At 40.4% G+C, this 24,215-nt stretch overlaps 1 protein-coding gene across 2 annotated transcripts; it reads left to right on the forward strand.

Moving 5' to 3' along the window:
* Positions 1–5,553: 5,553 nt before the first annotated feature.
* Positions 5,554–24,215, forward strand: vnd (ventral nervous system defective). 2 transcript variants are annotated; one of them, XM_017142776.3, is made up of 3 exons: positions 5,554–6,017; positions 18,680–19,377; positions 22,358–24,215. In XM_017142776.3, the coding sequence occupies exons 1-3, from the start codon at positions 5,899–5,901 to the stop codon at positions 23,323–23,325; spliced, it is 1,785 nt and encodes a 594-aa protein (XP_016998265.2). In that variant the 5' UTR covers positions 5,554–5,898; the 3' UTR covers positions 23,326–24,215. The 2 variants fall into 2 exon arrangements, with proteins under 2 accessions (XP_016998265.2, XP_070075052.1); XM_070218951.1 differs by lacking the exon at positions 5,554–6,017 and adding an exon at positions 18,487–18,604.

Consider the following 24,215-nt stretch of genomic DNA (forward strand, 5'->3'; position numbering starts at 1 on the left):
AGTGATACTAAAATTGAAGCTGAACGAAACTGGCAATGAAATTGTAATCGTAAGTGAAACAAACTTTGCAATTAAAGCTGATGTAAGACAGTAATGGAAATCAAACTGATATGGGAATTTTAGTTAAGATCTTAATTAAATTGCTTTAATCATGGATTACTGGCAAGATAAGTTTTAAATATTATTTCCATATCAAAAACAATATCCACTTTAAATTCAAAGTCGGTTTCAATTAGGATTACAAATTCGTATTCACTTTCTGAGCATCAAAAATAGTGACGCTTTCAATTTTGAATTCGATTTCAATTTCTCCTACAATTGAAACGTTTATTAAGGCATTAATTTCTCGAATGTTTAAATACAGTTTCCAGCTCAGTTTGAGTTTCTACTTTGAATTGAATTAGAGTTTTGCAATCAGCTTCAATTCAAATTTTATTTTATCAATCACATTTTCAAGTTGAGCTCTTGTTTCAAAGTTTAAAATTAATTTGAAATGATATGCAATTTTTCAACTTTTAGATATACAAGTACTAATTCTCCAAATCTTTTCAACAAGTTGTTTAACCTTTATCTTCCTTCTTCAAGGCAAACTCACGGCTCTTTCTCACAAAGACACACACACACAGACAAAAACAGACACATTATATAATGCTAAATGTATTACAACAATATATATACATCAATATATATATATATACAAACACATATATATTTCAACAGAAACAAACAAAAAGGCAAATCAACTACACAAAAAGTAAATAAGAAGAAAATCTAACTAGTCAAAGCTTGAATATTTTTTAATTTATTCATTAATACAACAAGAACAACAACAAGAAAAAAATGAAAAAGTATACATATATATATAAAAACAACAAAAAAAGAAAAAAACAATTGATATTTACACTTAGTGAAGCAAAAAACAAAACCAAAAACAAAAAAAGCGGAAAGTAAAAGCGAAAAAAAAAAACAAAAAACAAAAATGATGCAAATGTGTAAGAAATAAACCCCGTCCTGCATAAATAAAATTAAATAAAAGAATAAAATAAATGGAAACGTAAAGAATATCATAAAACAAACAAAAACAAAAAAGATTTACACAAAGATTAAATGCAAAACAAACAAAGAAAAAACGTGGAAGCAACAACAAGAAAAAATTATAATGAAAATCGCATGTGTTTTTGTCGTAGTCTCATCATTGAAACAAAAAAAAAACAAAACAAATTAAAAACAAAAACAAAAAACAAGTAAATTGTAACGTGAGAAAAGCAGCAAATAAGAGCAAAAAATTTGTGTAATTCTTTTTGTCGAACTATGATTTTTGGCCGAGCGGAGAAACTCAGTTGGAGAAAAAAGTATAAGAAAATTTAAATATTAAATGTACTCAAAGACAATTGTAATTGCAACAATAATTGTACGCTATATATACTATTATTAATGTGGAAAAGATTTCAGCATTCGGTCCTGGCCGTTGACCCCCGATCTTTGATCTTTGATCTTCAATCGATTATCTTCGATTCGCGTCGGCGATCTATCCGGATCGATATATATCGATATGTCGGGCATTATTACACTATAGCCCCGGGGCGTGGGACCCAGGAAAAGCCAGGAAAATTGTATAATGTTTCACACAACAAACAAAAAGCCCATTGATGGAAAACCAAACATAAAACATAAGAATGCAAAGGAAACAAACAACAACAACAACAAAACAACAACAAAGAAAACAAAACCAAAAAAAAACAATTTTCAATGTATAATCATATAATTTGATTTTGAATTTTTGTGTTCTTTTTCGAAATATTTTGCATAAATAAAATAAAATAACAGAAAAACAAACCATTAAACGCGTGAATCCAATTTTATTATAACTAGTTGTTGTTGCCACATCCCCAAGATAACCCCAAGATTATTTTGATTTATTTCACCCGATCGATCATATATTTCACCGATAACCCGATCGAACCTAATCAAATTCCCTGCTTTTATTTTGGATTAGCATCGATAAAAAGGGGTCAGTTGAAAGCAGATGGAACGGATCGGTTCCAGCTTTGGTTAATGGAAAAAAAATGATCTTATATATAGTATTTTAAAAAGCAGTTATTGGATATATTTTGTAAGGTGATAGTCAAATCAAAGTAAGTACTTAATCCTAAAGCCAATAGGAAAAATAATACTTGATATTCAATAATAATATGCAATCCAACCCACAATTTCCCAAACCTATTGCTTTCTAAACCCCTAAATCCACTCGAAGATAGCCAAAACCTCGTGCCAGAGAGTCTGGCTGGCCAATAAGTCCAAGAATAGATAGATATATAGAACCTCGGCACCTAAGAACACACCATCCACTTAATGAGTTTGACTTCTAAGCGGGGGCTGGGGTTACATTCATTACACCCGGGGGCATACATATGTGTGCGCGCTCATTATGAGTTTCAACTTCGAGTGCGCCAACAAGCCTTTACAATAAATCACTTGAAAAGGTATATGTGAAATCAATGTAAAGCACTTCAGTCTATCAAGTGTCCGGAGCATGAAAATTGACGTACATTTTGATATATGGGGCGGGCAGGAGAGCTGCTTCAGCTTCTGCTGACTCGATTTGGTTTGCTTTGGCTTTGCTTTTGGTTTGCTTTTGGTTCGCTCGCATTTAATGGAGCACCGCATTTTTGATCGATGTGGAACTCCGTGAATGTGGAGCACGGACAACGGACAACGGGCAACGGACAAACGGACAAAACGGGTAGATAGATAGTGATCTTCTTTAAAATGTGTAGGGGGGCTTTGTTATTGCCCTGCCAGCATTGTGAAACTTTCCAAAGTGCATTCTGCATTCTCAAGAGTGCCCCTTGACTGTCCGTTTGTCCATTTGTCCGTGTGTCCGTTTGTCCGCTACATGACAAATGACAAACAACACACTTGCCGGGCGTGCAGTTCCTCTATCGGAACAATGTTACACCCAAGTAGATAGAGGTATAGCGCAGATAGAGCGACAGACAACTTTGAAATGCACTTGAGCGTATTGGGAACTCGAGAACATGTGCGTTTCTGTATTTCTTTTTTTGTTTTTTTTTGCAGCAGAAGGAACTTAAGTGGGGAGGTCTCCAAAAGCTCCACTCTAATTTCCCTGTTTTGCACTTGGACATATTGATCAACCAAGGACGCATCGGGTTATCTTTTGAATAAGAGGTGGAAGTTACCTCTTTAAAGTTGGTTTAGTAACAGAGTTACTAGATTCTTTTAATAGTTATATTTTCTATTGTATTAATAGAAATCACTAGGTAAAGTAACCACCGCCCATTGAGTTTCCTCAGCTTGGTTAAGAGATCACTCGATCAAACCCCCCATAAAGTCCATTGAATGGGGCTCTTAAGAAGTAATCTTCAAATGGTTCGTATCTTTCCGAGATCTCCCGAGTACCACTCTCATTACGGTTGTCATTCTGTCTGGTCCCCTTGAAGTGACAAGATGTCAGCACTGGGATACGGAGACTGATTAGCACTGGTACAGCTCCTGAGATCGCTGGAAAAATTAGGGGGCGGTCGTCGATGGGGCCCCGATTCGAGAGAGAGAGAGAGAGTGCAATAGATAAGGGTATAAACAAAATGCTAGCGGTCCAACCACCGAATGGGTGCGACAGGGACAAACAGACTGACAACCGGCGGCAGTCCGCCCCACTTGGGGTGTTCAGTTCTTCTAGGTGATATTGTGTATTGATGTAGTGGTAGACCTGGCCCCCACTGATAAGGCGGTGCAAACGGTAGCCCGCTCTCCCATCTGATAAGAATCGAATACCGAATGGAAGCCAAACATGTTGCTACAACATTCAAATCGGGCTGATTAGCCAGCATATCGGGAGCTGTAATGTATGGCTCTTCATACCTCATATGTAGGTTGTAGGCACGTATTATCACGACTACCATATCACCACCAACTCTGATATCGCCCCGATCCGTACCCGTGTGCAAACAAAAACAAAACGAAAATAAAACGGGAGTTTTATGGGGGCCCAACAACTCCCGATCGAACAGCGATATTGTTTGTCAATAAACATACGCGCCACATAATCACCCATCATAATAATAATAATAACGCCGGGGGACTTATTATTATTATTATTATTTTATTACTCCGTTTTTTAGCTCGCGAGTTGGGAGTTTTGGCCCCTTACCTTGGTAAGGGTGCTACCGAAACATCAAGTGGCAATCTTACAAGCGCCCATTAAGATATTTATCGGCCACCACTCGACAAATTTATTCACTAGCCTTTGCTGATGGATTGGATCGCCGGTTCCGTGGTGTCTTGTGGGCAAAGTGTCCGATTGAGTGCTGCCAATATATATATACCTTTATATATACATTTAGCCACCCAGTGGGGTCTGAGACTCTAACGGACAGTTTTGGCGGACAAGCGGACAGGTTGCGGTCAGATAACGACGGGGATTAAGTGGTGATTTAGTATATATTTTCCTCAATAGCAGGGATTATTCTTTATGGGTGAAAGCGATATTGCACGGTAAATAAACGACCAGTGGGGTGCTCTCTATAACGGACAGCAATAACGGACAAGTGGTTAGATAACTATATAGTGAGAAATAAACAAGCAAGAATTTCCGGAAAATTAAAAGGGAATCGTTGAACGATCACCAAGTTTGATTTCAAATCAAGGTGATCTATATTTAAATGTATCATATTTGTACCTTAACTGGAAAAGGATTTCAATCGATTTGGCACCACTGTGCAGCAGCAGCAGCAGCAGCCACAAATCGGTTCAGACCCAGTAAAACTGAGGGGCAGAAGAACAAATATAAGCAAAAAGCCCGATTTGGGGCGTTGCGAGTATCTCCCGGTTGGAATATATCTCTTCGGGCCAGTTAAGTGCATGTGTGGAGATATATATGTATGACTATATGTATATATCATGTTGGATGGGGAAGGTGAAGGGGAAGAGGGGGGTCCGGCAGCGATAACTGCAGCTACACACCTACGGGGACAGCTTTATCGATACTCTTGTGTACACTTATTGATATTTGTTCAACTCGGAATCGGCTGCCTTCGGTGCTCTCCTGTGCACTGCGTGTGTTTTGTTTAATACCTATTTGACTTTAATAAGTGATTGTTGTACCGTTTAAAGTGTCCCTCGTTGCGCCACTCGATTCTCTGTGCTTCAATTCTCGGTTTTCACTGATTCCGATTCTTTGACATTTCTCATCGGGATCATCGGGTGTCGGTGGTTTCGTCCAGATTTACCGGTCCGGTTTATTCCATTGGCAGTACGCCAGCGCCAGTTGGCAAATTTCGACGTGGAGCCGCTAAAACCACTCGATCGCAGCGATATCGCGGCTGCCAGAGCGAGAAGGCCTGAGTGTACGAGAGCAAGCGAGATAAAACCACATACGGACGCTCTCTTTTAACGGACAGATTGCTATTTTCTCTGGTTGTACTATTATTTAGCCGACGACGTTTTTATGGCTTATTGAAATCGGCCAACGGCAGTCAAAAAGCGCGCGCTACGCCTGCCACAACAACCGGGGGATTCGATCCGGCTTCTATATCTACTATATATCGGAAAATGTAGCTATCGATCGAGTGCAGTAGTTGACTAGTAATATACCGATAAATCACGCAGTGTGCATACACATCAATTAAAAAGTGATCGCGCATTAAAAACCAATTCGAGTGCAAATAATTCGTTAACAAATAGTTCATTAAATAATTCATTAAATGTGAACCAATCGTAATCCAACTAAACAACCACCCCCGGTCCTTTAGTAATTTGTAGTAACATTTTTTTTCTGTTCTGCTCAGTTTCTGTTACCGTTACTGTTACTCTTTGGTTGCCAATTTTTCCACGATTTTCCCCGACGGTTCAGATTTTGCGCACGCGAGAGCCTTAATTATGAGCAATTATAATCCGAATTGCGGTTACTTCGAGGATTGCAGCTATTACACGAACAACGTGTACCAACAGGATTATTGCATGCAGCCGGATTACGAGTACAACAAGCATGTCTACGAGTAAGTACAGCCCAAAGTCACGGCCCGAATTCGGGTACTCGGAATGCGGAATGCAGAACTCAGAACTGAGAACTCAAAACTCAGAAAATCCGAAATCACAAATCGGAAAATCAGCCGACGGCAAAGTCACTCAACTGTCAGAATAATAATGTTGTGAAAGGGTAAAGAGGGCGGTGGAAAATGGGTTGAAAAGGAAACCAATTTAGGGAAAATCAACTTTTAGTTGGTACAATTTATAGTGTAGAAAATGTAAGGATTTAAAAAAATATGCATATTTAAGGACGTATTGTATAAAAAATAATGAAAACCAAATTTCATACATATCCTAAAAAAGACTTTGAAAAAAATGCCTTTTAAATAAAATGTAGAAATATTTATAATAAAGTAACATGCTTAAGAGCTCCACTAATCGTAGAACTTTATTAGAAGTGGCTCTCTAGAGACAAGATTTAACAAGCATTAAATTTTCCACCCTTCTGAGATCACTCGAGGAACATTCATTCATGAACCCGTTATCAGTCAATTGATCACAGACTTTTTTTTTGGGACTTCAAGTACATGGTCAAGTTATGAATCTGTCGTTCACAGTTCACAATCTCTCTTTCATTCACAATCGTCAGACTTGAATGGTAGCATGAGATGGCAAATACAAGGCGGGGCGAAAGGGGGTGCTATATTTATTATACGTTTATTACCATTAAATCTATTTAGATTTTATTTTAATTACTTTACAAAAGGGAACCCAGGAGTTTAAAAACTCATTAAATCTAATGCTGGATCTTTAAAAACCTCAAATCGCAGAGATCACAATGATCCACAACTGAATCCTCGTTCAGAGGATTGCAGATTGCAGGTACCCATGCAAAGGCACCTGCAAAGAAGTGTCACAATATTTCCTGGAAATCGATGAGGCAATTAAAAACAATTTGATTTAAAATCAGCTAAGAAAACACAAAAACCGGGCTAAGAAAACACCGACTGGCAGGGAAAATTGGGTAAGAGAAAGGAGGCTGAGGCAGGGGCAGAGGATCAAGGCACATCGTATTAACATTTAATGGCATAACATAATGAAATTGTATTGGCTACCGAACCGGATCGAAACGAGGTCCGTTCTTGGGCTAAGTCCCCTGATTTTCGCACACTCCTAAGCCAATGTTACGGCATTGTGAATGGTGTGGTATGGTATGGTATGGGGATTCATCATCCACTGGCAGACTGACTGGTCGACTGATCGGTAAGCCGAGGCAAAAAGGTGTCGGAATAACAGTACAATATATATGGTATACGGTATGCTATATGCTATATGCCATACCATATACCATATAGACCCGAGTTCAACCAACAATGCGCATTATTTCCACTTTGTCACCTTTCCCGACGGCGGCGGGGTTTTTGAAAAACCAAAACACATGTTTAGTGAAATCGCCTGGAAAATCACACAAACAGCAAAGGCGACTGCAACTGCGACAGGCAAAAATTTGGGTTTAATTGGGTTTGTCCATAATCGTTGCATCGAACCCTCGGATAATCCGGGATAATGCTGTTTGCCAAATAAAACCAATTCCATTTATATTGTGCTTTATGTCATGAGGTGTGTGCGAAGATCTCGGTGGTAGTAGTAGCCTGAGTTCATTGATGGATCGCAGGATCTTGAGCTAGAATAGCCAGTGCTTTGTACCGATTTCAATCTCGGAATTTCCGTGCGACAGCACAGCAGTTGTTGCTCCATATGGCAGGTTGGGTTTTTTTCCGTTTCGTTGCTCTTCGAAAACCCCTTCTTTTTTTCCTCTGGAGTGGGCGAAACTTGAAGGACAACGGAACGCGGACACGCTACACTTGTCTCACTGAAATATGAAGTTCGAAAAAATAATTTCATTTGAACGCAGAGTCCCCAACGCAAGTCACTCAAGTTGAACGTACTCCAGAACCAAGAACCCAAAAAAATAAAATAAAATGTATATAAAAAACTACAAAAAGAGAAAAAAAAAAAGAAGCCAAAAGCTTCAAATGCCTGGGAATGTGTGCACATGTCCGCGACGACGACCGATGAGCCAGGAAGTAAACAAAGCCCGAACCCACAGGAAAAAATTCAAACAATTCGTAGGGGACACATATCCGAATTGGGAATCTCCTGCCTTGGCTTAAATGTATTCTCTTTTATTATAAGGTTTTTCATTCCGAGATCCCTTATATGTTTTTTATATTAAACATATATTTTACTTTGTAGAGATTTTAAAATATTTTTCTTAAGCACTTAATAGTCGTCTATACTCTAAGGGGATTCCTACAAATGCGTTCAATTTGCGACCCTCTCTTTGCGATAATTTGTGTTTATGCCTTTTCTACATTTTTTCGATTTGTGTTCCTCAAATATTAACGCCAAGTCCTGGCAGAGTACCAGGGTTGTCACACCATCAAAATAATAATAAATTCTTAATATGCTAATCAACAAGGTTTTATAATAAGGAATTAATTAATAAATCATAATGAATGCTCTAATTCAAAATTTACTTTGCAATTGTAATTATTGAATTTCAAAATAATTAAGTAGGTATTTATTGGTTCTTTTTACATACAAAATATAATTTGTATACATCAGCTTGAAGAAAATCTGAAATATTAAATTAAAATATCAATAAGTATAGATTAAACATATTTGTTAGACCTAAGAAAGTGAATAAAATAAAAAAAAGCTATTGCAACACTTTAACTTTGATTCTATTCTTCTTTCGAATGCTCGACCACTCTGGCTTGTTGGTTTCCATGTCTTCGCTCAGGAAACTGTCACCCGCCAAATGAAAGGAAAGTTTTTCACCTTTTTTCGCTTAAACGGCGCTGTCAAAGCGACGGCCACTTGCCAAGAAAATCCGGGGGAAAATCGGGGATGGGTAGGTGCTGGAATAAGTGGGAGTTGGAAAAGTAATAAATGTGGGAGTTCGGGGTTTGAACAAAGAGTGGCTGTCTCTGCATGTCAGCCCCATTGTCAGGAAAAGCTAAGGAAAAGCCGAAAAAACAACGGCTAGAAATTGATACATTTCATACAATTTCTGTTGCAGTTGCAGTTGCAGTTTCAGTTTGCCGGTGGACTTGCCGCGTGACTTTGTGACATTTAATGCCAGTTTGTCAGCCGGTTTTGTCAACGGCATCGCATGCACTATACTTATATGTAGGCTATATATGGATGCGAAAATAACACAATGAAATTTGCATCCGCGACAGCCATTAGCTGGCCTATAGGCCCACCATTCCGAACCCAAGTCGTTTGATGGGCCTATAATGAAGCATGTGATTGCCTGAAGTGTCACGGACAAGAGTGCAGGGGCGGAGCAAGGGGGGTCTCGAGTTGTTTTTGACACAGTTCGGATGGGACACGATACCACACACAGATACCCAAATTATATTTTATATTCTTTGGAAAATTATACTACAATAGAGGTACAAAAAATAGGGAACGTAATTGTCGAGTACCTTGACTTTCAGATACCCGTTACTATATTTTTTTGGGTGGGAAATAAAGATTTTGATTTTTGGTAAAATTTGAAATTTTTCTCAATAGATTTTTTGCTGTAACTTGGTCAAAAATGGTCCCAAATCAAAAAGGCGTACTGTTTTGAGCAGCTAACAACCTAATAATTACCACCAATAAACTTTCCGTCTGATTTAAAAAAATAAATATTTGACCCAATTTTTGCATTTTTGACAAGGGGTGACTTCATGATTTTTTGCAAAAAATTGCAAAAATTAAAAATTTCCAGGTTTAAATGCAGATCGATTGGGAATTTTATTACGAGTTCAGCAAGGTATGACATTCCATATTTGGATCATTATTTCAATTTTTATGACCAAAAAAATGAGGTTTTAATGGATAGGTCGATTTGAAAATTTTCTTTTACGCTTAAATGTACAACGAAATAATATTTATCTAAGATATTTGTTATTTATTTATCTAAATTCAAGTAAATTAAGTCGTAATCGTAATTAACTCGATTTAAAGTCCAACTGAACAATTAGCTTTCCTTCCCCATTGATTACTGCTAAAATGGTATAGTAATAGCTGGATGGGTAGATCCTACAATGACCACCACAAATGGGCAAGGTGATGTTCGAAATGAAAAAATGAAATTAGGAAACAAAACAAAGCCGAACAAAGCGGTGAAATGGCCATTTCGCACGCTGGGCCATTCATACAAAATATGCCATTTGGGAAGGCATAGGAATCGCCTTGGCATTTGGAATAAATTGCGAATGAATCGAATCCTGAGGCCCCCCAACTGTGAAGGAAGTAGAAGTAGGAAGTGTGTGATGAGCAGAGGAAGTTGGCCGCTGAACCCGAAGAACCCAGTTGACCAACTGACCCATCGACACAGTGGGATGCGCAGCTAAAAAAAAGAAGAGAAACCTGGACTTGGAAAGATTAGGACAGGCAGTCGGAAAACCCATTTGTCAAGTAAACGGGGCGCTACTCACGGATCCTCACAGCTGCACAAAAGATACAGATACACGAACACAGATGCAGGATGCCGATACAGATCCTTACCTTTCATCTCTTTTTATTAGTCAATGAGTCGGTGAATGATCCAACCTCTTCTGAAGTTATAGAAATATAAGGTGGATAAATAGGAAGTCAGTTTCCAAGTAAAGTGTGTGTGTAAATGTAGTTATAATGCTTAAAGTTAAAAGATGAACTATATAAAATATAAGCACATCTAATTTAATATATAACGCTATAAGGATTTTTTTACCCTAAGATCTTCTCTCCTCGCATCACTAATTTGAAATATAAAAGTATTTTATAACCCCTAATAACACCCAATACCAAATATTCACTAACATAAAGAAAAACAGCTAAAGGATACTACTGATTTCCCCTAAGCTGACTTAAGCCACTGATGGATTGCTCTTGCAACTTCTTCTCAGCGAAAGAAATCGACTTGGGATTGACTTCTGAATGCAAATCTCCTACTTTCGATCATTAGGGATCACGAGCCACCCTAAAAGCGGAAAAACAAAATATCCAAAACCAAACGATCAAGCCGAAAGGAAAACCAAACAGATAACCAGCTGTATTTGCCCATCTTGAAGATACCTTTACCCGACTTTTGTCCTGTGCATGGGCAACGCCTTCTTCTTGTTAGGATGCCATCCCCTTACATAATATCTATTTGGCAATAGAGCAAACAAATTACCCGAATTCAATAGAGCAGAAGCAGAAGATACACGATCACGCCGGCACAACTGACCAGAGGACAAAACCTCTAAAGATCAATCAGACGAATTGGAGTGGGAAATATTTGTACAGTGAGAGAAATTTAGAAATATTCGATTTTACATTATATTTTTTTTATAGACCTATCTCTTTAATAATAATTGTTGTAATCCTTTTCTAGTAAATTTGTTAATACCCTATTTAAAAAAAAAATAAAATGTATATTTAAGATTTGAAGGAATAGGGAATTGGTATAGGTTTATAATTTAAAATGAAATAGCCAGATGATTATAAAATAAATACAGAGATCATATATCAGATTCAAATCAACCTAAATATTTTCCAAAGCTATTCCTTATTTTATTGCCAGTTTTTCTCCGTGTGTACATAGGTGAATGATGCATTTCCGGCGGGGAAACTCTGTGGATTCCCTTTGGAAAATTCGTTTTTACTTTTTCGTTTTTTTTTTTTTTGGGTAAATCACTTCCGCGCAACGAATCGGAGACCCGAAATTGTCATGGCCGTCAATTGACAACACGAGCGGGCCAAAATCAGTGGTGGGAGAGGGGGAGAGGGGTGGAGGGGGTATACCTATAGAGTAGGGGGTCAAAAGGGAGAGAATATAAAGGCAGAAACCGGAAGGTAAATTAAAATGGATGACAATGGGATGAGCGGAGGAAGGGCGAAGGGCCAAACGAGCATTGAATGAATGACTGAATGAATGGGTGTGAATAAGTGCAAGCGTGAGTGTGTGTGTGTGAGTATCTGTGTGAATGGCTTCGAGTGTGCGTGTGTGTCTGTGTTTGTGGCACGCTGCTTGAGTTGAGGCTGCTGCAACATGGCCGCCTAATTGTATCCGCGTTAAGCAAAAGCAAACACCTTTTGCCAAATACCTCGATTTTTTACGCCTGGCAAGGCGTTTAATTGGGGTTGTTATACTCGAATATTCCCCCCGCCCCTCTCACATGCACATTGTAGAAGATCCCGGGGATTGTCGCGCGGTTTGCCTGCGATTAACAAGGACGATTTTGTGACATCCAACATACTTTATTGCATTCGAATATGCGAGTGTTTTCTGTATTGTGTATCTGCAGGATACGGATGCGATTGGGCCGGCACATTGTCACACTTCAAATCGCATTGCCCAGGGACAGCTGCTCCTGCTTGTTATGATCCTGACTTTGATTCGGAATCCCGATCCCGATACTCCACTGCGCAGTGTACTCGATATGCCGACCATTTATCGTAGACTTTTGAACAAGGGAAGTTTTTTAATTAGCTAGTTTTTAGCTTTTGGTCCTGCAGAGTAATTGCCTTAAAAATTAATGATATTGATGAATAATATGAAAATTAAGATTATTTATTTAGCTTTTCTGTACTTTTGAATAGAAAACCTGAACCAAATATGGAATAATCTATAACAAAAATTGAAAATAGTTCTATAAAAATGTAACTAAAATGAAAATACGAAAAAATTTGTAATTGTATTACTTAATATATTATAGATATAAATAAATGTATTCCCATAAAAATATTAGAAAATAATATTATTGAAACATTAGATATTAGACCTCTGCCTCAAAATTAAGAACCACTTAAAAGTCACACAACAGATCCTTTTCACAATTTTTAATAGGCCCAAACTGCATTTATTCATGTTTCGCTTCTGATAAACCCTTTTTTGATGCCCGGTTGATCCCTTCACCCATTGCTATGCAAATAGATTGAAAACTAATTCGGCAAAATAAAAATAAACCAAGGGAATGCCAAAATCCCTGAAAGCCTGAAAAGGGGCAACAAGGACGACAAGGACGAGAGCTGCAATTGAAGTTGCCTCTACTTAGAGCCCAAATAGAAATAAACACTGACAAAGTAGTTTGAAGTGCGGGGAAAAAAATAACACTACATACCAGACGAACAAAAGTAAATAAATATACAAATAAAAGGGAGACGAGGACAATAAAAACAAACGAGTTTTTGTGCGAGAATCGAATTGAATTCGTGTGTAATTTGAATACCACCGCGCTCTGCACAGATACACAGATACATTTCCACAGATATATCCATGAGATACTTAAACTTCCTGCGGAAGCTAAACTACAACAGCAGCAATAACAACAAAAAACAGCGACGCAGGCAGAGGTTTTACTTTGTTATTAAATGCAACATCATCATTAAGCCCAATAACAATGGCCAAACGGGGAAAAATGGGCGTGTTGGGAAATTTCCCGGCAAAAGTCCTTTGGCCTGACGAAAATTTCCCAAACATGCGCTTTGGTGTACGGTGCATATAGCTATGCTGCTCGCACACTCTCCCTATTGGTCGGGCGGCCATGACGCGCCCACCAAAGCAGCGACGTCGACTGCGGCAGAGGGTATTACAAGTAAAAGTTGTACCCCTTCCACTTAAGAGTGTACCATCTCCATTCTCCATTCCCATATAGGGATAGGAATTGATGGTGTGAACGTCATGAGCGACAATGGAGTGCCCACTTTCGGAGGGCGGATGGGTGTGGCAGGAGTACCAGGACCTGCATTATAAAGGACCCTCCATCCATATATGTATATATACATTATATATCCCCCTGCTTATATAGTTGGCGCCCAACATCCCTTTTTTCAATTGCCTTTCGGGGGTGGGGGGAAGACTCTAACCCAAGTTAGTCTAATGTTCGTGTTGATTATGTATTTTCCTATATTTTATTTTTGGCTCCCTGTCTCTTTCTCTCTCTCTCCCTCTCTATTGCTCGGGGTGTGTCCTTAGAGCTCCCCTCGAAGGACAGCCATGTATTGGCATGTGAAGGATCTGAGCTAATCATGGGTTAGCTTATGAAATCGAAATTCAAATTGCACGAACACCGAAGAGCGACGTTATATCCTTGTATATAAGGGACTCTACTTTAGCGCCCAAGTGCTCTATAACAGTTCCGTTACACGCAAGAAATAGGATTCCGAAAAAAGCGAGCCATAAAATAGACTAAAATCATGCACTGGCATGATAGTGTACCACTAAAATGGTTAGGGAATCGAAAACTTTCACAATAATAAAGTTTTTGTAACAGAAGTACAAGTGCTACAAATGAATGGCATTGCGTTTCGGCATTTTTTAAAGTGCGTACTTAAAGTTATGAATTCATTATATGATAAAAGTTTCGATTTGCACAGATAACCTTTATGGTGGAAAGAACCTTCTTTAAGTTTCTCAATAATGCATTTATAAGTAAGCCATAAACATTGTTGGGTTTTAAAGGAAGTCAAAAAACTACAAACGAAAAAGTCACCATGCTTGAATACAAATTCTTGAATTTATAATTCTTAAAAATCAATAATTAATTTGAATGATCTCTTAGTAAAATTTAACAAAATCCTTTGAACATATCACGACTTAAGATTGCCACCCTTGTTTATATTCCATATCGGTATTTAAGTGGTAAAACTGTATCTCTATAAATAAGCCCCATCAAATCTTCCTTATCGCCCAAGCCACTCAATAGGATAATGCCTGATATCTCCATCTGATGATATCATATTGAATCACCACCACAAGCACATGTCCTTCTACTCACATAGAATCGTGGTAAGTCGTTGGCAAGTGTGTAGTTCCTGGTGGAAAAGGTTCAGAGGTTCACAGGTTCAGAGGTCCAGAGTTGTAGAGCACACTGATAATGATAAATACAATATAATGACGCGGCGTTTGTTGACAACATCAAGTGCAGAAGAGAGCGGGATGGGGATATCCCAGAATCCCAATCTGGTAATGGAAGTGGGAATGGGAATTTCGTATAACTCAGGAGGTTCTCGAGGCGCTACAAAGACCCTCGCACACACACACACACTCGCATAGAGAGTGTGCAGCGCACACACTCTCACTCAAGTGGCACTCTTGAGAGCGGCAGAGAGAGCAACAGGAGAGAGCTAGAGCGAGATGGCCTGAGTACTGCCTGCACAAGGACTCCCGTACACATGCTCCGTCTCGTTCTGGCAACGAATGGTGGTTGTTTTCCTTTCGGGTTTTCAGTGGTTGAATGGGCCACTCACATTGTAGCCCCGTATCCTTCGTATCCTTGTTGAAAAGGACATGAGAAGCCACTTAGCGCGCCCAACAAAGCCGAGAGTCTCTCAAGTCCGCAGATGTGTGTGTGTGTGCGTGTGAGTATCTGTGTTATGTACCCAATGGCAGAGGGATGCAGACACAGATACACAGATACCGATATGAACCAAAGACACCCCGAGCACACGGACCTGGTACTGGTACTTTTCTGCCGTTGGCTGTTTGGTTGTTGCTTGTTGGCCCGCTGGACTTGGTCTCGTGTCGAGTTCTTGATGCCTCGTTAGTTGTTGATGACACTTCAGTTTGGAATGTTTAGAGTGCGCTGCTCCGCGGATCCGTAAAACTGAGAAATTTCGATTTTCGAAACTAAATAAATCGCGAGCCCGAACTTATCTCTTGATAAACCCTAAACTATGCCTGGAATTTGAGTTGCTTTCGAAAAAAGGATATATATATATCCATAGAAAACTCCCAAGTGCTTGTGATAAACAATCTATATATATATATATATTTTTTTGGCGTGATTACCGAATAAAAAGCTCCAAAGTGGCGGAGAAACGCAAAAGTCCGGCAACGCCGCCGCCACCCGCGTCGCAGCGTCGCAAATCGAACAGTGGCAGCCCCATGATGTCGCCCAGCGACATGACCACCACATCCCTGGAGCGGACTCCCTCGAAGCGGGAGCGGGATCGCGAGCGGGACAATAGCAGCGGTCTGGGCAGCGCCGGCAGCTTGCCCGCCTCGCCCCAAAGTGCGATCACCGTCAGTCCCGCCTCCCCAGCCACGCCCAAACGCCCGCTGCGCACCTCCACGCCCTCGCTGGAAAGGGAAAGGGAGAGGGAGAGGGAGCGGGAGCGTGAGGAGCGGAATAGAGATCGGGATCATGAGCGGGAAAGAGAGCGGGAAAGGGAGCGGGAGCGGGAGCGGGAACGGGATCGCGAGGAGCGGAATAGAGATCGCGAGCGATCGGCCAAAGTCTTCAGCACCGCCAGCACCACCGTGCCCACGAATACCAGCAGTTCCAGCAGTTCCCTCTCCGGCCTGGCACCGGAACAGCTCCGGATTCCCACGGGAGCGGCGGCCTTCAGCGGTTTCCCGGGTCTGCACAGCATGAGCAGCCTGGCTGCCGCCCCCTTCCTGCCCTGGTCGCCCATCCTGCTGCCGCCGTGGAGCCACGCCCTACTGCCGGCCGCCTTCTATCCGGCGGCCCTGCGAAACGCTCTGCCCGGGTAAGCTCAATGGATGATTGGATGGAGAATTAACTAATTGCTATACAAGGATAATATCCTGAAAACTTGAGAAAAATAAGCTCAAGGATACCTTTACCTATATAAGGATAATACCCTAAATCTTTAAGAGAAAAAGCTCAAAGATAATGGTTAAGAGAAGGGTTAACACTATAGATGAATTGGGGAAAAAGGTAGCGGATAATATCCTTTAGTAAATATGATGTTATTCACAAAGAAATAAATACACAGTTTAGGAATACAAAATACATCATATAAAATGAATTCTGGGGATCTCATATATGAGCCTTAGAGAATCGGAATTTAGCATCATTAAGAATCTTTTTATACTTTTCCCCCAAGTAAAAATACCACCAATTTAATATTTATATAATATTATATATTAATATTTTGGTAAGGCTTCAAAGAGTTGGACTAATGTCTTACTAATTACCCCCCAAATATTTTTATATTATATTTCACCCACTAAATCATATGATATCTTAAGGATCCTTAACAGACTAAGAAAATATACCCCCAATTTAATATTTATATAATATTATATATTAATATTTAGGTAAAGCTTCAAAGAGTTGGACTAAAGTCTGACTAATTACCCCCTAAATATTTATATACTATATTTCACCCACTAAATGATATGATATCTTAAGGATCCCCAACAGACTAACTCTTTGAACTCAAGGCTAGCTTAAATTTAAGCTTCGTCCCTATAGGATGGGTAGATAGCAAAGAAAAAACCCCATAAGTCCCGTCATAAGCTACCAATGCCCTCGCTTGAGCTCCGAGCTCAAGATCACACCCTTGCGAGCCCCTGCCTTCGTATCAGTTTCTCGATCCCATCCAGCTAATGGACTTGTCCGGCTAATCCAAGAGATACAAGAGATACCAAAGGCCAGAGATAGATACCAAGTACCAGAGATACGGGACGACGTAATTCCCCCGTCTTTTTGATCTGGCAAGTACTCAAGGTCCTGGCGATTGGAAATTCTGGCTTGTTGTTCGCTTGTTCGGGCCTGGCTTAGAAATTCCCAGTTCCCGTAGGTGGTGGGTGAGTGCCGCAGGGAAACCCCCATCGGCGGTGACATGTGTGCTGCAGATCCTTTAGACAGAGATCCTGGCGTCACACTGTCTGGGCAAAAGGGAATTCCAATTCCGCACACACAGGACGACGGGGAATGCCCCGCATAGCGTGGGAAATTCGCGAGTTCTGTTCGGGAAAAACTCCCAACTCGAGTTGGGAAAACCGGAAGCAGACAAACTTGCGCCAACATGTGGCACGACCTGTTTCGACCTGAGACAAGAATCGTCCCTAACTATTCCCTGACCTGTCCCATCCCATCCCGTCCCGAGCAGGTAGATAGTCCCGCCGTCCCATCGATATCCCGAGCGGATTTGCGTTTAATTGTTGATGGTATTAGGAAAATCAAAACTCGGTTTCTGCCCGGGGACTAGGTGTCAATAATCCAGCGATTTGCGTGCACTTAATCAAAGTTAATTCCGGTGGAAAGGTGCGAGAGTTCGAGCTCTACTCTATTATAAAAAGGATATAGAAGGACGCACATTCTATATATCTTCCTCTTCTCTTTGCGAAAAGTGCGAAAATCTGTGAAAGTCAGAGCGCGGCAGGTAGAACAGGTAGTCTTTCTTCTCTGCACAGATCCTGGCCAAAAGGACCTCCCTTTGTGGCAACTTCCTTCCTTCCATTCATAAGATCGACACCGGATGTCGCTGCAATGAGCATGCTAAATGCCAAGTCCCTTTTCAGGTCATTAATCATTAATGTCGTTGGGGGCAATTAATTGCCTATATAGAAATTCAAGTACAAATTTTGGCAATTCATCTTTTTTTAAAGATTTTATAGAAAGGTAATGGATTTAAAAATCCCCAGCAATATTACTTAAAAAGGGTCTCTCAAAAAGCTAAGTGTGACCATATTTTCCTCGACATTTTCTACATTTTCTTCATAAACGATTTAAGTAGGCTTTGCCATTTCATTGTCAGTTTAATTACGTTTTTAGTTGGCTTAATTAGTTTTCATTCAGTGGCAGGCTGTTAAAATGGAGGAATTTCTTGCATATTTTGGGTACTACCCATACAAAAAATTAATCATTTAAAATAGAAACCATCTAATTATTAATGTGAATTTATCTACTTGCAGCTTGTTCGATGCCAAGGTTCCGTCGTCGCAGCGCTCCGGCTTCCACATATCGGACATCCTGAATCTGGAGGGTTCCGAGCTGAAGAATGCCGCAGCTGCCGCTGCAGCAGCCGCCCAGCATGGCAGTGATTTGAGCCACCACTCGGCCAGTGAGTCCACCAATGGACACGGTGGTGGTGCTCATGCCACGCCCTCGGCCCTCTCGCCCACGCCCGCCGGCGGTTCGGTGGACGAGCACCACAATGGCAGTGGAACGGGTGGCGGTGGATCCTCCTCCGATCACCACAGCACCACCGAGCATCACGCCCAGCAGCCAACGAGCAACCACCCACAGCAGCAGCAACACCCGCACCACCACCACCACCAACAGCAGCAGCAGCAGCACCCGCACCTCCAGCAGCAGCACCACCATCCGCATCACCACCAGCAGGCGGTGGCCCCTCTTCCACTGGGGGCGCACCACCAAAGTGGGGCGGATGCCCAGAGCCACGCCCATGCCAACGCCGCTGCCGCCCATCTGCTGGCCAGCCACAATGCTGCCGCCGCTGCTGCCGTGGCCGCCGGCCAATACCTGCCCAATCTGCCCAAGAACTTCCCCGGCAGCTTCGGCGATGAGATGTCCTCGTACCACCACATGGCCCAAACGATGCTCCAGCACTCGGGCAGGAGTGCGTGGATCAAGGAGAACGAGCTATACGGTGAGTTGAGATTTCTGTTTAATAATATTCCAATAATATTCCTGATTTTGATGTAGGAGTATAATAATATTATATTATTATATTTATATAGATTTTATAGGATATTGAGTGATGATAGTTCCATTGAAAACTTCCTTGAGATTTCTTCTTATAGATTGGATCTTGGTTTTCTCAATGATATTCCTGATTCTGATGTAGTATAATAATATAATATTATATTTATATGTATTTATATAGATTTTATAGGATATTGAGTGATGATAGTTCAATTGAAAAGTTCCTTGAGATTTCTGTTTATATAGAGGATCTTGGTTTTCTCAATGATATTCCTGATTCTGCTGTAGTTTAATAATAATATTATAATATTGTATTTATATGGATTTATATAGATTTTATAGGATATTGAGTGATGTTCAATTAAAAAATTTCCTTGAGATTTCTGCTTATAGAGAGGATCTTTGTTTTCTCAATGATATTCCTGATTCTGATGTAGTTTAATAATAATATTATAATATTGTATTTATATGGATTTATATAGATTTTATAGGATATTGGGTGATAATAGTTCAGTTAAAAAGTTTCTCCTTGATCATTATGATCGTGCATATGGCAAAGATATAATGTTCTTATATACCAAGTGCATTTTTAACTTTAGGACTAGAGTTTTGGTGAAGAAACAAGAATCACTTGAAAAATACCTAATAATATTGGAATACTTAAATTTAGGTCATCTTAAGTGTAGGTAAAACATAATATAGGTACTGTGATCTTAAAAAACCAAAATAAATTCATCGGTGAGTGGCAGATTTTCCAATTTGGAAATACGTTTAACCCCCGATTAACTGGCCGACTAATGATATTGTTTCGTAATTGCCCACTCACTCCTCCATAAAAAGAGTTCCTAACCAAAAAAAAAAAAGGAAAAAGAGCAGTCGAGCGATGAGGCAGCTGTGTTTGCATACCCCGCGGATTCGGCAGGATTCAGGTGCTTGTAAAGGGAGTGGAATTTAGTGACGAGCCATGTCTGATCCTGGCCCTGTTGTTTTTTGTTTTCCTTTTTTCACTTTTTTGGATTGGGGTTGGGCTTCCCCTTTTTTTTCGTTTTTTTTTTTAATCTTGACTAATAGTTTGTATGCGCTTCACACTTGAGGATTAGCCTTCGTGTCCTTCATTCAGGACAGTCAATCGCTGGCCCATTCGATGGCTCCTTGTTGTTGCGGCCCAAACAGTTCTCGTCCTGGAAATTTATGGCACGCACTTCCGCCTGGTCCCTCTCCCCTTTTTTTATTATTCCTTTTTTGTTTAGCTACAAATTATAATTGCTGGCCGCTTGCCGTTTTTTTTTTTTGTTCTTGTCTGCTCTTTTTTTTTTGGGAATTTTCACAGCTGTGAAGAAGTCGAGGAGGAGTCGTTTTGATTATATTAAGTTATTAATTTGTTGAGTTGTCATGGTGAGCGGATAGGTTTTTTTTTGTTACCTTCGCAGGGCAACTGCAATCAATGAGGTTTGGAGGTTTTGGAGGAGGGGCCTAATGGATGAGCATTAGCAGCTCCTACGACCCTTGGATTTTTTTGTTTAGTCAATGGTTATTCAGGTAAAAACAGAAAAATCACCCTTAAATAAACCTATAGAAAATAATACATTTTTATAATTTTATACAAAATTTAAAATCACTTGGCAATAATATTATTTTTATAACGTTTAATTGACAGATTAAATAGAAAATATTAAATATAATATTTTGTAAAACATTTAAAGTTCCAGTTCTTAAACTGATTACTTGATAATATCTATTTTTATAAAATGCTGTCTATTATTCTTATACAATATCCAATATTCCCAATGAATACCCAAAAATTCCTCTCTGCGGTTGCCAGGATCCCGCCCCAGAATATCAGATATATAGCCACGCCCGGCGATAAATCACTATCTATGTGCCTGAATGTCGGGAACTCTATCAAAAGTGGGCGAACCGGAAGAGCCCCGAACTGCCATTGATGTGTTTGAGGTTTGGCTTTTGTGTCGCCCTTTCATTAGCATCCTGGTTCCCTATTCCCGATTCCCGATTCCTGATTCCTGGTTTTTAGTACAGGCCCGAAGGTCAGCAGTCAGTCGGTCGGCGGGAGATCGAAACGATCGTTCCAGGTAGACAAGGAGACGAGGGAATATACCTCCCTATGTGGTATATACGATTGTGTATGCGATCTCTGTTTGTCTCCGCCTAATTGACGTTATTAGGGTGAAACTGCAAGGGAATGGGGATGGGGTTGATTTGACACTTTGGACTATACATCTGGCATTTGGCATTCGGATCGTGTATCGACCGCAGCAGCCTCATGTCGCGCCTAATCCAATTGCCATAGTTGCCATCCTGACTTTCCCCCTGTTTTCTTTTTCATGTCGAATTCTGCTCGATCACCTAGGATCTTCATATATGAATGTCGATGCTAAGGGGTGTGTCGGTGCATTAATTTACGACCAAAAAAGGTATTTCAATTGCTGACAAATTCCCACCCAGCTCTCTCACTTTGTCATTGTCTTTTTTTTTTTTTGAGCTATCTGTAGTTGAAAACCTAAACAAATTCGGGCGCCTAAGTGAACAAAAATTATGTTTGCTATTTTATAGGATTTTTAAACGACTTTTTTGTTCTTTCTTCAAAAAAGAGCTTTAGTTTCTACACCCAAAAAGAACTTGATAAGAAAAGATGATCAATTTGATATTATGTGGTATCAATTTTGACTTGATATGCGGTATATCAATTCGATATGCTCGAGGTTCTCCCACTCATGTAACTTTAAGCGCTATTCCGCTCTATTTTAAATTCGAAGTCAGAGAGTGAAATCGGCTAAATGATGTTATTTAATTTCAATTGTACCAGTATTGCATGGTAAAAACGATATGTTTTTTTGTGTGTATGTTTTATAGCTAATATTATTATTTAATCTAATCCTGAACCCTTTCTTTTTTCCATTTTGCAGGAACCCAGCAGCCAGCCAGTCCGGATAGCACTTCCCCGGTGACATCGGAGGTATCGTACACCTACATCGGTTCCAATTGCCAGACATCGCCGGCACTTTCGGGCGATTACAAGAGCTACAGCCGATCGGCCGATAGCGATGCCCTATCCGTGGGCGATGCCCTGCACGGATCATCGCTGACCAATCAGGGAGGTGGCGGAGGTCCTTCGGCGGCCCATGCCCTGCACAATAACAACAACAATAGCACAAACAATAATAACAACAATAGCCTAAAGCACGAGGCCCTGAATGGAGCAAGTAGTGGCCACGATGATAGCCTGAATGAGGATGGCATCGAGGAGGATATCGACGATGTGGACGATGCCGATGGTTCGGGTGGCGGTGCCAATGGATCCGATGGTCTGCCGAACAAGAAGCGCAAACGTCGCGTGCTCTTCACCAAGGCGCAGACCTACGAATTGGAGCGTCGTTTCCGCCAGCAGCGCTACTTGAGTGCCCCGGAAAGGGAGCATTTGGCCAGTTTGATACGCCTGACGCCGACGCAGGTGAAGATCTGGTTCCAGAATCATCGCTACAAGACGAAGAGGGCCCAGAACGAGAAGGGCTATGAGGGGCATCCGGGTTTGCTTCATGGTCATGCCACACATCCGCATCATCCAAGCGCCTTGCCATCGCCGCGTCGCGTCGCCGTTCCTGTGCTGGTGAGGAATGGCAAACCATGTCTGGGTGATGGCTCCAAGCTGGGTGCCGATTGTGTTTCCGTCTCATCAGTGGCCACCGCCACGGCCATGCAAAATGCAGCGGCCGCTCATCATTTGGTCGCACTGAACGGGGCAGCCGCCTATCAACATGCCGCCGCAGCGGCCGCCGGTCTTCATGCCCACGCCCATGCCCATGCCGCCCATGCTCACGCCCACGGCCACGCCCATCCGCATGCCCATGCCCAACGGGCGGCCTGGTGGCCCTAATATTGCTAGGATCTGATCGAATAGATGAACCCCAAACCGAACCCTTGGTGCAATAATCAACCATCAAAGACCAGGCCCCCAAGAAACCCGGAGAAGCCAAAAATAAAATAAAATAAAATAAAACGAAGGAAATAAAATAATAATTGATACATGCATAAAGATCACAACTAATTTATAGTCTCACAGATTCCAACTTGAGTCATTCCTGTACATAAGTTAGTCCCAAAAACTATATAATATATATATATACTAAACATAGTCCACTTAGTCAGGGGTTACCTCTATATATAAACATAAAACCCCCAATCCTGATCAAGACAAAAAATGCCCATGACAAAGGAAAACTATATATCTAGTATCTCTTGTCATGGGGCATTTAAGTCCCATAAAATAACTCCCCCATTTTTACTGCACTAAAGTTGATAATACTTATAAAAATCTAGAGTTAGACAACAATTTTTTTTATTTTTTTTCTACACCTAAGTCGAAACTTAATACAAAAATTCTGTAAATATTAAACCAAAAAAAAAAGAACTTAAGTAAATAGGATTATTCCAAAAAAGAAAAACTTATAAACGGCAATGCAACTAAACCTGTACTATATATACATAAATATTATATTTAAAGCAAGCGTAATTAGTGTTCAAATTTTTTAGACAGAATTTAATGACCCCCCATTTTTTTTTTTGTATGAATACATATATAATATAGACACTTAGTCCTAACCGATATTTTTTTTCGTGTGTGTGCGTGTATAGCGTGTAAAAGAAAAAACTCTTTGAATTTATAGCAAGTAATGAGTTCATAAATGTTAACAAAAGACAGAGACGGCAAGTGTATTCAAGACAGAAAGCAAAGCGAAGCAACACTACAAACTGCAAAATACATTT

Source organism: Drosophila takahashii, chromosome X (assembly GCF_030179915.1).
Source record: "Drosophila takahashii strain IR98-3 E-12201 chromosome X, DtakHiC1v2, whole genome shotgun sequence".
Classification (NCBI taxonomy): Eukaryota; Metazoa; Arthropoda; class Insecta; order Diptera; family Drosophilidae; genus Drosophila; species Drosophila takahashii.